General features: G+C 42.1%; 1 protein-coding gene across 1 annotated transcript in view; it reads right to left on the bottom strand.

Moving 5' to 3' along the window:
• The window catches only part of LOC134347614 (glial fibrillary acidic protein-like), a 39766-nt gene that overhangs the window by 6493 nt on the left and 17930 nt on the right, over positions 1-15343 (bottom strand). The window contains exons 4-5 of the mRNA XM_063049976.1: positions 8564-8722; positions 6708-6794 (exon numbers count right to left, since the gene is read on the bottom strand). Of these exons, the coding sequence (XP_062906046.1) occupies positions 6708-6794; positions 8564-8722 (246 nt within the window). The remainder of the gene's footprint in view (positions 1-6707; positions 6795-8563; positions 8723-15343) is intronic.

Genomic DNA, 15343 nt, shown 5'->3' with positions numbered 1-15343 from the left:
ACAAGAGCAGATTTAGACCATAAGACAAAGAAGCAAAATTAGGCCATTAATCCCACTGAGTCAACGCCGTCATTTCATCACGGCTGCTCCTGGATCTCATTCAACCCTGTACACCTGCTCTCTCATCATATCCCTTGATGCCCTGACCAATCAGGAATCTATCAACTTTTGCTTTGAATATACCCATGAACTTGGCCTCCACCTCAGTCTGTGGCACAGCATTCCACAGAGTCACCACTCTCTGACCAAAAAATTCCTCCTTCCTTATGTTTTAAAAGGTTGCCCCTCAATTTTGAGGCTGTGCCCTTTAGTTCTGGATACCCCCACCAGAAGAAACATCCTCCTCACATCCACTTTCATCTATTCCTTTCATTATTCGGTAGGCTTCAGTGAGATCACCCGCATTCTTCTAAGTTCTAGTTAGTACAAGCCCAAATCTGCCAAATAGTCCTCATATGTTAACCCTTTCATTCCTGGAATCCTTGCGAACCTCCTCAACTCTCTCTAATGACAATGCACATTATCTCCTTGCTTTTATATTTTATTCCCCTTAAAATAAATGCCAACATTTCATTTGCTTTCTTTACCAAACTTGACCTGTGAACTAACCTTCCTCGAATCTTGCATGAGAACTCCCAAGTCCTTTTGCACCTATGACGTTTGAATTTTCTCCCCATTTTGATAGTAGTCTGCACTATTCTCCCTTTTACCAAAATGTATTATCATACATTTCCAAACACTGTATTCCATCTGCCACTTTTGCCATTCTTCCAATTTGTCTAGGTCCTAATGCAATCGCATTGCTTCCTCAGCACGACTTACCCATCCACCCATCTTCATATCATCTGCAAACTTTGCCACAAAGCCATCAATTCCACTATCTAAATCAATGACAAATAATGAGAAAAGAAGTGGTCCCAATACTGACCCCTGAGGAACACCACTCTTCACTGGCAGCCAACCAGAAAAGGCCCCTTTATTCCCACTTGCTGCCTACTCTATCAGCCATTCCTCTAGCCATGTCACTATATTTCCTGTAACGCCACAGAATTTTATCTTATTAAGCAGCCTCATGTGAGGCACCTTATCAAATGCCTTCTGAAAATCTAAGTAAATGATATCCATTGTCTTTCCTTTATCTACCCTGCTGGTTACTTCCTCAAATAATTCCAAACGGATTTGTCAAGCAAGTTTTCCCTTTGCAAAAACCATGCTGACTTTGACTTATTTTATCATTAGTCTCCAAGTACTTCGAAATCTCATCCTTAATAATGGAATCCAACACTTTCCTAACCACTGAGGTTAGGCTAATTCACCTATAATTTCCACTCTTTTTGTCTTCCTCGCTTCTTAAAGAGTGCAATTTTCAGTCCTCCGAGTCCATGACAGAATCAGGTGATTCTTGAAAGATCATGCCCAATGCATCTGTTATCTCTTCAGGAATCTCCTTCAGAACTCTGGGATGTGGTCCATTTGGGCCAGCTGACTTACCCACCTTAAGACCTTTGAGTCTGACCCGCACATTTTCCTTTGTAATAGCAACGGCACTCACTCCTACTCCCTGACACTTACGGGCCTCTAGAATACAGTTAGTATCTTTCACAAAGTACTTAAAGTTCATCTGCCATTTCTCTGTCCCCCATTACTACCCCACCAGCATCATTTTCAGTGGTCCAACATCAACTCTCACCTCCCTTTTAATCGTTATATAACTGAAAAGACGTTTAGTAAACGGCTTTAAATTATCACCTAGTTTGCCCTCATTTCATCTTTTCCCTTCTTGTAGCTTTTTAGTTGCCTTTTGTTGGATTTTAAAAGCTTCCCAATCATCCAACTTCCAACTCACTTTTGCTACCTTATATGCCTTTTCCTTGGCTTTCACACAGTCCTTAACTTCCCTTGTCAGCCATGGTTGCATACCCCTGCCATTTGAAAACTTTTCTGTGGGACATATCTATCCTGCACCTTGTGAACTATTCCCAGAAACTTCAGCCACCTGTGTTCTGCCGTCATCCCCGCCAGTATCCCCCTCTAATCAACCTGGGCAAGCTCCTCTCATGCTTCTATAATTCCTTTCATTCCATTGCGATACCGATAGACGTGACTTATGCTTCTCCCACTCAAATTACAGTATGATTTCAATTATGCATGCTATGATCACTGCCTCCTAAGGCTTCCTTTACGTTAAGCTGACTAATAAAACCCAATCTAAGATGGCTTTCTCCTAATAGGCTCGAGCACAAACTGCTCCAAAAAGCCATCTCGCAGGCATTCAACAAATTCTCTCTTGCCATCCGACACAAACCTGATTTTCCCCAATCTCCTTGCATATTGAAGTCCCCCATTACAATTACCCTAGTACATGCCTTTTCCAGCTCCCTTTGCAATCTCAACTCCACATCCTGGCTACTATTTGGAGGCCTACATATGATTCCCAAACTTTTTTTTAAGCTTTGCAGTTTCCTGGCTTCACAAACAAAGATTCAACATTCTCTGACCCTATGTCACCACCTTCTAAAAATGCAATTCCACCTCTTATCAACAGAGCTACCCCACTGCCTATGGCTTCCTACTGTCCTTTTGATACAAAGTATATCCTTTGATGTTAAACTCCCAATTAAGACATTATTTCAGCCATGACTCAGTGATGCCCACAACTTCATACTGACCAATCTTTAATTGTGCCACAACTTCATCCACCTTATTCTGAATTTGATAGAGGATAAAATGATTAGGCCAGAGACTTTTTCCACAAGCTGGCAATGCCTAATACAAGAGGGCATACTTTCAAGTAATTGGAGGAAAGTATGGGGGAGATGCAAGAGTAAGTACATGGAAGTAATAAAACACATTGATGAAGGTAGAGCAGTGGATGTTAGTGTATACGGATTTCAGTAAGGCATTTGATAAAGTTCCCCATGCCAGGCTCCTTCAGAAAGTAAGGGGGCATGGGATCCAAGGAGACCTTTCAGTAAATGGAACCACCATGCTGTGCCTCCTGCATACACACAGATCCTGAAACAGTAGGATCCAGTGCAGAAAGCTCTTACAGTGCTGGTCTGAAGAAGTAGATGAGCTTCTACATGAAGGCTGAGTCAGTAGACTGGTCTATGTTCGAAGGTTCAACTACTGGCCGAGATGAGTACGTCACCACCATCACAGATGCATCAGCAAGTGTACCGAGGCACGTATACCAAAAGGGACAAAGCAGATGTTTCATTCCTTACTGGTCTAGGTCTGCAGCATTCAAATTAGGTGACCAACCTTTGCAAGAAATCGAGATATGACCTCCAGAAAGTTATCAGGGATGCCAAGGGACAGTATCAGGCCAGCAGTCAGTTGTGGCAGGCTTACTTCTACTTTGTACAATAGGCATCATCACTAACAATTGCGCTTCCCCTCCTGGTGACCTTAGACCATTCTATGCAGGTTTCGATAGACGGGGATTGGTATGTCACCATCCACCCAATAGCCTCCAAGACACTTGGACCCACCGTCAGGTTGCAAACATTAGATCAGTCTTCCAAAGAGTGAGCCCACAGGAATCATCTGGACTGGACACTGTCCCTGACCATGTCCTTAGATCCTGTGCAGATCAACTGGAGAGAGTACTTGTGGACATTTTTAACTTTTCCCTGCTTCATCCTGTGGTTCTCTCCTGATTTAGTGCCACTATTATCCCCGTACCCAAAAAAACACAAGGTTAATGTGCCTTAATGACTACCGCCTACTGACCCTGATATTCACCATTATGAAATGCTTCAAGAGGCTGGACATGGCATGCATTAACTCTAGCCTCTAAGGCAATCTGACCCACTGCAATTCACCTATCACTGAAACAGGTCTACAGTGATGGCATTTCCCTTGCCCTACACTAATCTGAGGCATTTGTACAATGAAAAATACAGTAGACTGTTTATTGACTACAGCTCCACCTTCAATCATATATTTCCATGCAAACATCTCACCAAACTCTGGACCCTGGGTGTCAACACCTCTGCTGAAACTGGAACCTTCACATCTGACCAGACTACAAGAACAGTATGGATAGGCAGCAACACCTCCACCATGATCATCCTCAACACTGGCATCCCACAAGGTTGCACCTGCGCACCCTCTGACTGCATAGCCAAATTCTGCTTTTACACTGTTATTTTAGATATAGCTCACTACAATGGTAGACAATGTCAAAGTACACTGTCTACCATTGTAGTGAGCCATGGCCAAGAAAGCTTCTATTTCCAGAGGAGGCTAAAGAAATTTGGTGTGTTCCCATCAACCTTAATTTTTATCAATGCACCACAAAAGCACCCTATCTGGAAATATCATAGCTTGGTATGGCAACTGCTCTGCAGGTAACCGCAAGAAACTGCAGAGTTATGGATACGACTCAGTGCATCAGAATCCAGCCACCCCTCCATGAACTCCATCTAGAGTTCCTGCTTCCTCCGTAAAGCCACCAGCATATTCAAAGACCTTACCCACAAAAGCCACTCTTCTTCCCTCTCCTATTGGGCAGAATATAAAGGCCTGAAAGCACGTACCACCAGGAAAAGGACAGCTGCAACTGTTATAAGACTACTGAATGGTTACCTATTATACCAAGATGGACTCTTGACCTCATATTTTACCTCATTATGACTTTGCACCTTATTGTATACCTGCACTGTACCTTCTCTAACTGTAACAGTTTATTCTGCATTCTGTGATTGTTTTCCCTTGTACTAACTTAATACACTGTAATAAATTGATCTGTATGAACAGTATGCGACAGGCTTTTCACTGTATTTCAGGACATGATATTGACAAATGGGTGACACGGTAGTATAGAGGTGCCAGTGACAGATTCAATTCTGATGCTGTCTGTAACGAATTTCTGGCTGTGTAGGTTTCCTCCGATTGCTCCATTCTCCTCCCATATTCCAAAGATGTATGAGTTAGTAGGTCACATGAGGTATTGGGGCAGCATGGGATTGTTTGGCTGGAAGGACCTGTCACTGTGCCATACTTCTAAATAAACCATCACCATCCAGGACATGCCCCATTCTCATTAGGGAGGAGATACAGGAGCCTGAATGCCCAAACTCAACAGTTCAAGAACAGCTTGTTCCCTTCCACCATTAGATTTTCCAGCGATGCATGAACACAAACTTTTAAGTTACTTTTCAGTTGCATTATTTAATTTTGTAATTGATAGATTTTTGTCTTTTTGCAAACAAATTCATGTCACATGTCAGTGATAATAAAGAGGTATATTTTCAGGCTGACTGAAGGCATTGCTGATAAATATACCGATAAGCAGAGGTCAGAGAATGGCATTTTCAATAGAGTATAAAGACATGCCTTGACTTAATTTTTACTCAGTATCTCCAGCTATAAATACATACAGTGGAGGGTGGTACTGAGATAGACCTGGGGTTTGTCGGTGGAAATATCAAGATTATTGCATTCATAGAATATTGTTGAAGGACAACATGTAAGGAATTAAAAAGAAATGAAGGATCGATTCTGGACAAAGCATGAGGAATAGGAACAGCAATAGATCTTATGACCCACTAGATCTGTTCTACCTGTCAGTAAGGTCAATGATTTGGATTTAGACTTCTGTTTTCCACACCAGTCCCTATAACCCTCAATTACTGTGTTCCCTTTCAGATGCAGCCTTCAATACATTCAGTGACTCAAGCTCCACAGTTCTTTGTGGAATTCCATTGTTTGGGAATTCCAAAATATCTGAAAGAAAAAAATTTTAATCTCTGTCTTACAACCTGCTCATTACTTCAAAACTGCTCGTTATTTCAGATATACCACAAGGGGAAGTGTCTTTTCAGTATTTACTCTGTCAAACCCCATAAGAATCATTTATTTAGAAATATAGCACAGAACATGCCCTTTTGGCCCAAAGAGCCACACTGCCCAGCAACCCACCTAATCACAGAACAATTTACGGTGACCAAGTAATCTACTAAACTGGAACATCTTTGGACTGTGGGAGGAAACTGGAGCGACTGGATGAAACTCACATGATTCACGGGGAGGACGTACAAACTCCTGATAGAATCTTACATATTTCAATACGTCCACCTCTCATTTTTTTTTCCTCCAAAGGGTTTAGGACCAATATGCATTAATCCTTCATCCCAGGAATCAACTCAGTGAACCTTCTCTGTACTACCGTCAATGCTAGCACAAGCTTCCTTATATTTGGAAAGCAAAACTATATATATTACTCCAGATGTGTTCTGACTAGCAGCCTGTACAGATCAATAAAAACTTCCCTACTGCTTTTCTGCTCTCCCTCACCATAAAGGTCAACATTTCAGTTTCCTTACTAATCAAGATGCATGAAACTTCAGATGCTGGAATCTGGAGCAATAAACAATCTGCTGGAAGACTCAGCAGGTTGAGTGGCATCTGTAGGAGGGAAGGATTTGTTAATGTTTTAGGTTGAAACCTTGTACTTGGACTGAGAGTGGAGAAATCCATACCACAAATATCACTAGTTCATTGCAGGCAGCCTTCTTTCGGGTCAGTAATTCAGTTTGTTACTGAACCCAAATTCCAGGTCAAGAAGCCAAAATAAGAGAAATTCTACCAAAATACCAAAATATTTTCTTTAATTCAGCCATGTTGCAGTAGGGTTTCTAGCTATAAATTAAGAAAATTAATCAGGATATAGATGAAATAACAACTAATAAGATACTTACTTTTAATTTTAGTTCATTCATTTCTTTGCGATAACATTCTAGTTCCTTCTTGGCATTTTCTAGTGCCCTGGTGCTGCCTTCCTCAAACTGTGAAAGTGACAAAAGTGAATTAGACACATGTCTGGAAAACTGCATTCAATGTATGACAACACAAACATAAAAATCGCCAAATGTTTATGAACACAAGAGACCCTGCAGATGCTGGAGATCCAAAGCAACACACACTAAAAGGAAGGAACTCAGCACATCAAACAGCATCTATAGAAATGAATAAACAGTTGATATTTCAGGCTGAAAACTTTCATAACTGTAATATGAAACTAGGTTTGCTACCTGGGGCATCAATGTTTTTGGCCTCTCATTCTGCCTGTCTGATCAGTTATTAATCTTCTTACACAACAACACAGCTATGTGTGTCTGATTGTATAGCTCGGATTTCCAACACAGTACGACCTCATCTTACATTGGTAGGACAGAAAAACTACCAGAGGGACTTAGCAGTCAAGCAGCATCTGTGGAGGAAAAGGGGTGGTCAATGTTTTGGGTGCTGATGTGGGGACTTGGCCTGAAACACTGACCACCCTTTTGCCTCCACACCCAGTTCCCACATTACTTCCCTTCTGTGCTCTCGATTTCAGCAGCTGCGGTCCAGTGTGGCTCATACTGACTAGGGACCAGTATGAGCACGGAGAGTGCAGGGAATCAGGGTCAGGTTAGCCTTTAAGGGCAGGGATGAGAGAGAATTAGAGATCAGGAGCAGTAACTGAAGAGCCAGGGGCTGGAGTGACCTTCCATGCACATGTGAAAGCACCCCTTAATATCCCCCAGCCATTCCAGCTCCATGAATACCTTATGGTGGAAGGTGAACACATGACCAAGACAACCTCCATCTGGCTTGAGCAGTATATGAGTGACCAGTGATCTTACTTCACCAAAAGAACGCAAGTCTTAGAGTCCAGGGTCAAGGACTGGAGGTCAGAGGCTGCCTGTCCTGGGGATGAAGGCCTGTCTGTGTGTTTGAGTGAATGGGTAACTGGGTGGAAAGGTGGGAAATAAACTTGTTTTGCTGCTTTGTGCTCTAGATTCTGGCTTCTTCCTTCGTTCCCAGTCCTGATGAAGGATCTCGGACCAATGAGTCAACCCTTTCCATAGGTGTAGCAGACCTGCTGAGTTGCTCCAGTGCAGGGTGCCACAGTAGTGTAGCAGTTAGCACAACACCATCACAGCTCAGGGAGTCAGGGTTTGGAGTTCAATTCTGGTGCCGTCTGTAAAGAGTTTGTCCTCCCTATGAACTGTGTGGGTCTTCCCTGGGTGCTCTGATGACTTCCACAGTTCAAAGATGTAGTGGTTAGTAGGTTAATTAGTCACTGTAAATTGTCCTGTAACTAGGCTAGGGTTAACTAGGTAGGGTGCTGGGTAGCACGGCTCATTGAACTGGAAGAGCATTGCATCACTAAAATAAAACATAACATTTTAAAAGTTTGTTATTGTTGCTTGTGTTATTTTGCTGAACACTGTGGGCATGCTACATTGGTGCTAGAATTCATGTCAACACTTGTGGGCTGACCTCTGCACATCTTTAGGCTGTGTTAGTTTTGAGTACAAATAATACATTTCACTGTATGTTTCGATGTATACGTGATAAATAAATGTGAATTTGAAACATTTGTGAGGGACTGGGTATAGGAACATGGCATATGAGGCAGGAAAGTCATGAGCCCTTGCTTTTTCCCTTCTTTCCTTAACAGCTTTCGATGTTAACAGTTGTTGTAGTTGCTAAGGAGCGTATTATTGATAGCCAGTAATTGCATAAAGTATCTTACAAGAACATTGCAATGATTATGATCCAAATATACCTTTTGCTTATATTTGTCCATATTCTCTTTATTTCTCTTTGCAAGCTCTTCATGTTCAGAATGAATCTCTTTTAGAGCTTGTTCTAGATCTGCCTTGTGTGTGTCTCCCTGTTCAAGGCTTTGCATGTGCTCTACCTTCTTCTGCCAATAAATGCATTCCTGTGAAACAAAATACGTATATAGAATCAAGGTCCATAATGGCTGCTTGACATAGCTCATTGTCACTCACCCAGCTGCTTGGTTGAACATGAAACAATCTTAAATACAAAGTAAATAGACAAATGAAGATTTGTTTAAACTTTAATTTACTTAGCCTAATTTCATTTTAAATTTCCAAAATATCTGACAACTTTCTAAACTAGAAACCCATCCCATTTATCACCTTTCAAAAACTAATTGTGCTTTCAATTTACTTTTAATGACTTTGAATTTATACTCATGGTCACAGAATTATGCAGTCACACAGCAGTGAAACAGGTTCCTTCACCCACTTTATCTGTGCCAGTATCACATATTTATCTATATTGACCCTGTTTCCTGGCAATTCAAAGATCAAAGTAAATTTTATTATCAGAGTACATACATGTCACCACATACAACCCAGAGACTCTTTTTCTGTGGGCACACTCAGCACATCTATAGAACAGTATCTAAACTGTAAACTTCAGGAACTGTTAACTATAAACAAACTGCAAATGCAGATACAAATAAATAGTAATAAATAATGAACATGAAATAACAATATAACAGGGTCAAATGAGTCCTTAAATTAATGCAGCTATTCCCTTCTGTTCAAGAGCCTGATGGTTGAGGGTAAGTAACTGTCCTTGAACCTGGTGATGAAAGTCCTGAGGCACCTGATGGCAGCAGTGAGAAAAGAGCATGGCCTGGGTACAGAAGATCTTTGATGTCGGATGCTGTTTCTCTATCTCTGTAGTGGTCCATTACACTGTCACCACCCCCCTCCCACAACAGCATTTTGACGTTTCAAGTGTTCATCTACCTACCTTCCTTTCAGATAATAAATTCCAAACTCCTACCTCCCTCCAGAGGTAAGCTTTCCTTGTTTCTTCTCTAATCCTATTTACAGTGAATTTATACCTGTACTAGTGGTTACCAAATCATAAGATGCAGAAATAGGTCTTCTGATGGTAATAGGTACTTCCTATTTACTTTATATACACCACTCATCTCAATTAAATCTTTCCTCAGTCTCCATAGTTTCAAAGAAAACAATTCTAGTTTAACAATCTTCCCTTGTACAGTAGTAAGGCAACACGCTGTATACATTCTTTCCTGCACATGGTCACCAGAACAGCACTCCAGTTATCTAGTGTTGTACAGATTTCTAACTTATCCTCCCTGCTCAAATGTCCTTTCCTTGAATGTTCAGGAAAGATTCAAGAGTGTTTAAATATGGGACCCTTCATGTGGTCACTGGCCCTATTCCAGCACCTTTCTGCATATCAGTGCCTATAAAAAGTAGACATCGCCTCTTCAAAGTTTTCGTATATTATTGATTCTCAATATTGAATCAGTGGCTTAATTTCTTTTTTGATACTGATCAGAAATAGGCACTTTTGTGTCAAAGTGAAACATCTCCAAAATATAATCTAAATTAATTACAAATATGCAATCAATTATTTTGTGTTTTGTAAGTATTTACCCCCTTCAAGTCAGTATTTAGTAAATGCATCTTTGGCAGCAATTACAGCTTCAAGTCTGTGTTGATAGGCCTTTATCAGCTTTGCGCATCTGGACACTGCAATATTTCCCCAGTCTTGTTTACAAAACTGCTCAAGCTCTGTCAGATTGCGTGGGGATCATGAGTGAACAGTCCTTTTTCCAAGTCCAGCCACAAATTTTTGTTTAGATTGAGGTCTGGACTCTAATTTGGACAACTCCAGGACAGTTATTTTGATGTTTTTAAGCCATTCCTGTGTAGCTCTGGCTTTATGCTTGGAGTCATTGTCTTGCTGGAAAACAAATCTTCTACCAAGTTGCAGTTCTCTTACAGACTACATCAGGTTTTCCTCCAGGATTTCCCTGTATTTTGTTGCATTCATTTTATCTTTTACCTTCCCAAGCCTTCCAGGGCCTGCTGCAGTGAAGCATCCCCACAACATGGTGCAGCCACTACCATGCTTCACAGCAGTGATGGTGTGTTTCCGATGATGTGTGGTGTTTAGCGTTTAATCTGATGGCAAAAAAGCGGAATTTTGGCTTCATCAGACAATAGAACCTTCTAGCTGACTTCACTCTCCCACATGCCTTCTGGCAAACTCTAACAGTGGCTTTCCCTTTGCCACTCTCTCATAAAGCTGCAACTGGTGCAGCTCTTGAGCAAGTTGGTGTCTGCACAGTCTCTCCCATCTCAGCCAGTGAAGCTTGCAACCCCTCCTGAGTTGTCATAGGCCTCTTGGTGGCCTTCCTCACTAATTCCCTTCTTACCCAGTCACTCAGTTTCTGAGAACAGTTGGCTCTGGGCAGATTTACAGCTATGCCATATTCTTTCCATTTCTTGATGAATGTTGTAACTGTACTCCAAGGGATACTCCGTGACCTGGAAATTTTCTTGTATCCATCTCATGACTTGTGCTTTTCAATAACCTTTCCATGGAGTTTCTTGGGGTGTTCTTTCGTCTTCATGGTGTAGTTTTTCCCAGGATACTGACTCACCTGCAGTTTGACCTTCCAGGTACAGGCGTATTTTTACCACAATTACAGGTTTCCCCTGCCATCCAAAGGTAGAGCATTCCTATGAAATGGTTCGTAAGCCGCAAAGTCGTAAAGCGAAGGAGCAATTACCATTTATTTATATGGGAAAATTTTGTGAGCGTTCGCAGACCCAAAAATAACCTACCAAATCATGCCAAATAGCACATAAAACCTAAAATAACAGTAAAATATAGTAAAAGCAGGAATAATATGATAAATACACAGCCTATAAAAAGTAGAAATACTTTTCTACAATCATTGCCTACACTGTCGTCCGTAGCGAAAATCTCACGCAAGCGCCATTGGCAGAAAATCTCACGCAAGCGCTGTCGGCAAAAACACTCTCTCCATTAACCTTTAAGCTATGAAGCTGCCAAATCATACCAAATAACACGTAAAAATACACAGCCGATATAAAGTAGAAATAATGTATGTACAGTGTAGTATCACTTACGGGAATCGGGAAATCAGCACAGAGCACTCTGATGATGGTGTGTTAGGCTGAGTCGTTGCAGGTTGGGGTGGTGCAGTCGCCCCCACCCTCCGGGCAGCGAACCAATACCGATCCGTGAAGCATGCAGGGGTACAGCGGTAGCCGGGACGCACCCAACACATCTTGAAGAAAAAAGCCGAAATAAACATGCTAATTAATTACATGTTGGGCGGCACCTAATTAATTAGCATGTTTATTTTGGCTTTTTTCTTAAAGATGTGCTGTGTGCCTCCCGGCTACCGCTGCATTCTCTGCAAATCAGTATCTGTCCGCGGCCTGGGGGTTGGGGTGGTGGAACACTGGGGTGTCATCTCATCGTCCTCTGTTTCCATTAGGGCAGGCAGCTCATCTTCTCCTATGACTACCTGCCTCGATGTCGAAGGTCGAGGTTCGTCGTCTGCTGTGGTGGATGTGGAAGGCTTGCTTGACCGCTGAGCCTTGTGCATTTTTCTATCATACAGTTCTTTGTAAGCACTCAAACCATCCTGCAAATATCCCCTAAACCTACGTACCCTTTCAAAATTAAAGTCGTACTTTATCATTGCAGCGAAAATCTCACGCAGTTGCTTCACGTTCAATTCGCTACTGCATTCGGTTTCGATTGTTATCCTTTCCTCTTCCAATTGCATCAGCTCTTCATATATCAGTTCCTGGTCATGGGATGCCAAAACCTCTTCAACATCATCTTTGTCAACTTCCACAAGCCAAACTCACTTTGTCCTTACTTCGTTCACCACGATCAAAACGCTTAATCATGTCTAGTTTTACACTAAGTGTAACACCCGTATGAGCTCTTTCAGGCTTTTCCAATACCTTAGAACTCATCTTGCAAACGGCTGCTCACAGGCACGTGTTAAAGCAATGCCGGCGAGAATGCCGTTCCAAATCCGGGGGAGAGCGCCTGCTCGGGGTGCGCGCTGCCTTTTATCGTGCGTTGATTTTTTTCGAAACAGTGAAAACACCTTCTGTTAGCGAAAACAGAGAACTAATGTAGGTCTTTCGTAACAGTGAGGTTTCGTAAAGCGAACGTTCGAAAAGCGGGGGACACCTGTAATTGAAACACCCTGACTGCACGTTTTTCTCCATTTATGATTATATGACTTCCAAAACCAATTGGCTGCACCAGTGATGATTTGGTGTGCCATATTAAGGGTTGGGGGGGGTGGGGGAGGGAAAGAGAATGAAAACTTATGCGATCAATTATTTTGTTTTATATTTGTAATTAATTTAGATTACTTTGTAGAGAATTGTTTTCACTCTTTGACACGAAGGAGTCTTTCTGTTGATTATAAAAAACAAATTATATCCACTGTGATTCAATGTTGTTAAACAATAAAATGTTACAGCTATACAAGACCTTGGTCAGACCCCACTTGGAGTACTGTGTTCAGTTCTGGTCACCTCACTACAGGAAGGATGTGGATACTATTGAAAGAGTGCAGAGGAGATTTACAAGGATGTTCAGTTCAGTTCTCATTTATTGTCATTTAGAAATGCATGCATTAAAAAAAATGATACAACGTTCCTCCAGAATATCACAAGAAAACACAGGACAAACCAAGACAAAATGGACAAAACCACGTAATTATAACATATAGTTACAACAGTGCAAAGCAATACCATAATTTGATAAAGAGCAGACCATGGGCACGGTAAAAGGAAGTCTCAACGTCCCAATAGACTCATCATCCCACGCAGGCGGCAGAAGGGAGTAACTCTCCCCGCCCTGAACCTCCAAGCGCCGCCAACTCCCCGATGCAGCACTATTGGAAGCACCCAACCACAGCGGACTGAGTCCGTCCGAAAACTTCAAGCCTCCAACCAGCCCCTCTGAGCACCATCCTCTGCCGAGCGCTTTGACCCCGCCTCAGCGGCTAGGTAACAAGCAAAGCCAAGTACTCAGGGCTTTCTCCTCCGGAGATTCTGGACCACACAGTAGCAGCAGCTGCGAAGCAGGTATGGATGTTGCCTGGATTGGAGGGTGTACCTTGTGAGAATAGGTTGAGTGTAGTTGGCATTTTCTCCTTGAAGCGACAGAGGATGAGAGGTGACCTGATAAGGGTATATAAGATGATGAGGAGCATTGATCGTGTGGATAGCCAGAGGCTTTTTCCCAGGGCTGAAATGGCTAACACGAAGGGGCATAGTTTCTGCGGCTGTGTGCCCAGAGACTCAAGATCTTTGGGTACAGAGCTTGAAAAAAACAACGTAACTGAGTTTTAACATTGGAAACCAATGACTTGTTTGTTAGGTCTTGCCACTTGCTGTGAAAACAGAGACACCTCGTTCTCCCTTATTAGGGAGAGAGATGGAGAGCCTGTGGTATGTTGAATGCCGGGTGAGCAATGTAGTCTTTGGGGTAACTGCAAGTCTGTGTCTTTATTGTAGTTTTGCTCATGCTTGAGTGCTTAGACGCAGGTGCTGATGCTTTATTTTGCTGGTGGTGGTGGTGGGGGGAATTGTTGCTTGCTGCCACTTACTCATGGGAGGGAGGGGAGCTGGGGGGGGTACTTCGAGGTTCGAACATTTAACTGTTGTTCATTCTTTGGGGCACTCTGTTCATGAATGGATGCGAAGTAAAAGCATTTCAGGATGTTCATTGTAAACATTTCTGACAGCAAATGTACCTTTGAAACCTTTGATAAACCAAAGAGCAGAAAGCAACAGCAGGGAGGCCATATTAGTAATTTTATGAAATGTGAGACAAGACGATTGTCAAGGCTGTTGATCTAGATGGAAGATGCACAAGTTAGCGTTGTTTTCTTCAGAATAAAGGAGACAAACACTGAAAATTTACAACACAGTCCGATATTTTACCCTCTATGTCACTAACACCTCTATGTATTCACTTCAAAGTACGTTTTAAATATTTGAGTACAAAAGAGGACATGTCATGTTACAGCTATAAAGGACGTTGGTGAGATCCCACCTGGAGTTCTCTGCTTGGATTTGGTTGCCATACTATAGGAAGGATGTGATTAAGCAGGGGAAGGTACAGAAGAAATTTACAAGGATATTGTTAGGACAGGAGAACTTGGATAATGAGTGGTGACTGGATAGACTGGAACTGTTTTCCCTGGAGCTAAGTTGGCAGTCGGGATGGGAATCAAAGTGATAGGTCAGAGGCTGGGACAGTTCGTGCAACGGTAGATACAGCCAGCAGAGAAACAGTGAGGTCGGATAGGAAGTGGATAGGGCATAAATGGGTCTACTTTAATGCAAGTAGTGTCAGGAACAAGAGTGCTGAATCTAGACCATAGATCAGTACACGGAACTACGCATGGTTCACGTACTTGGCTGTCACAAATACAGGAATGGCTGCTAGGTATTCCAAGGTCCAGATGTTTCATAGGCAACGGGAAGGAAGGCAAAAGAAGTGGGGCGGCGGGGAAGAAAGTAGTGGCATTGCTAATCAGATATAATATTACAGCTGAAGAAAGTGAGGACATCCTGAAAGGATCATCTATTCAGTCAGTTTAAATGGAAGTCAGAAACAGGAAGGGAGCAATTATTCTTTTGGGATTATTCTATAGAACTGTCAATAACAACAGAAACATTAAGGAACAGAT

Source organism: Mobula hypostoma, chromosome 6, assembly GCF_963921235.1.
Source record: "Mobula hypostoma chromosome 6, sMobHyp1.1, whole genome shotgun sequence".
In the NCBI taxonomy this organism is placed as follows: Eukaryota; Metazoa; Chordata; class Chondrichthyes; order Myliobatiformes; family Myliobatidae; genus Mobula; species Mobula hypostoma.
The sequence above is the reverse complement of the archived record's forward strand: the minus strand, read 5'-3'. Positions and strand labels throughout refer to the sequence as shown.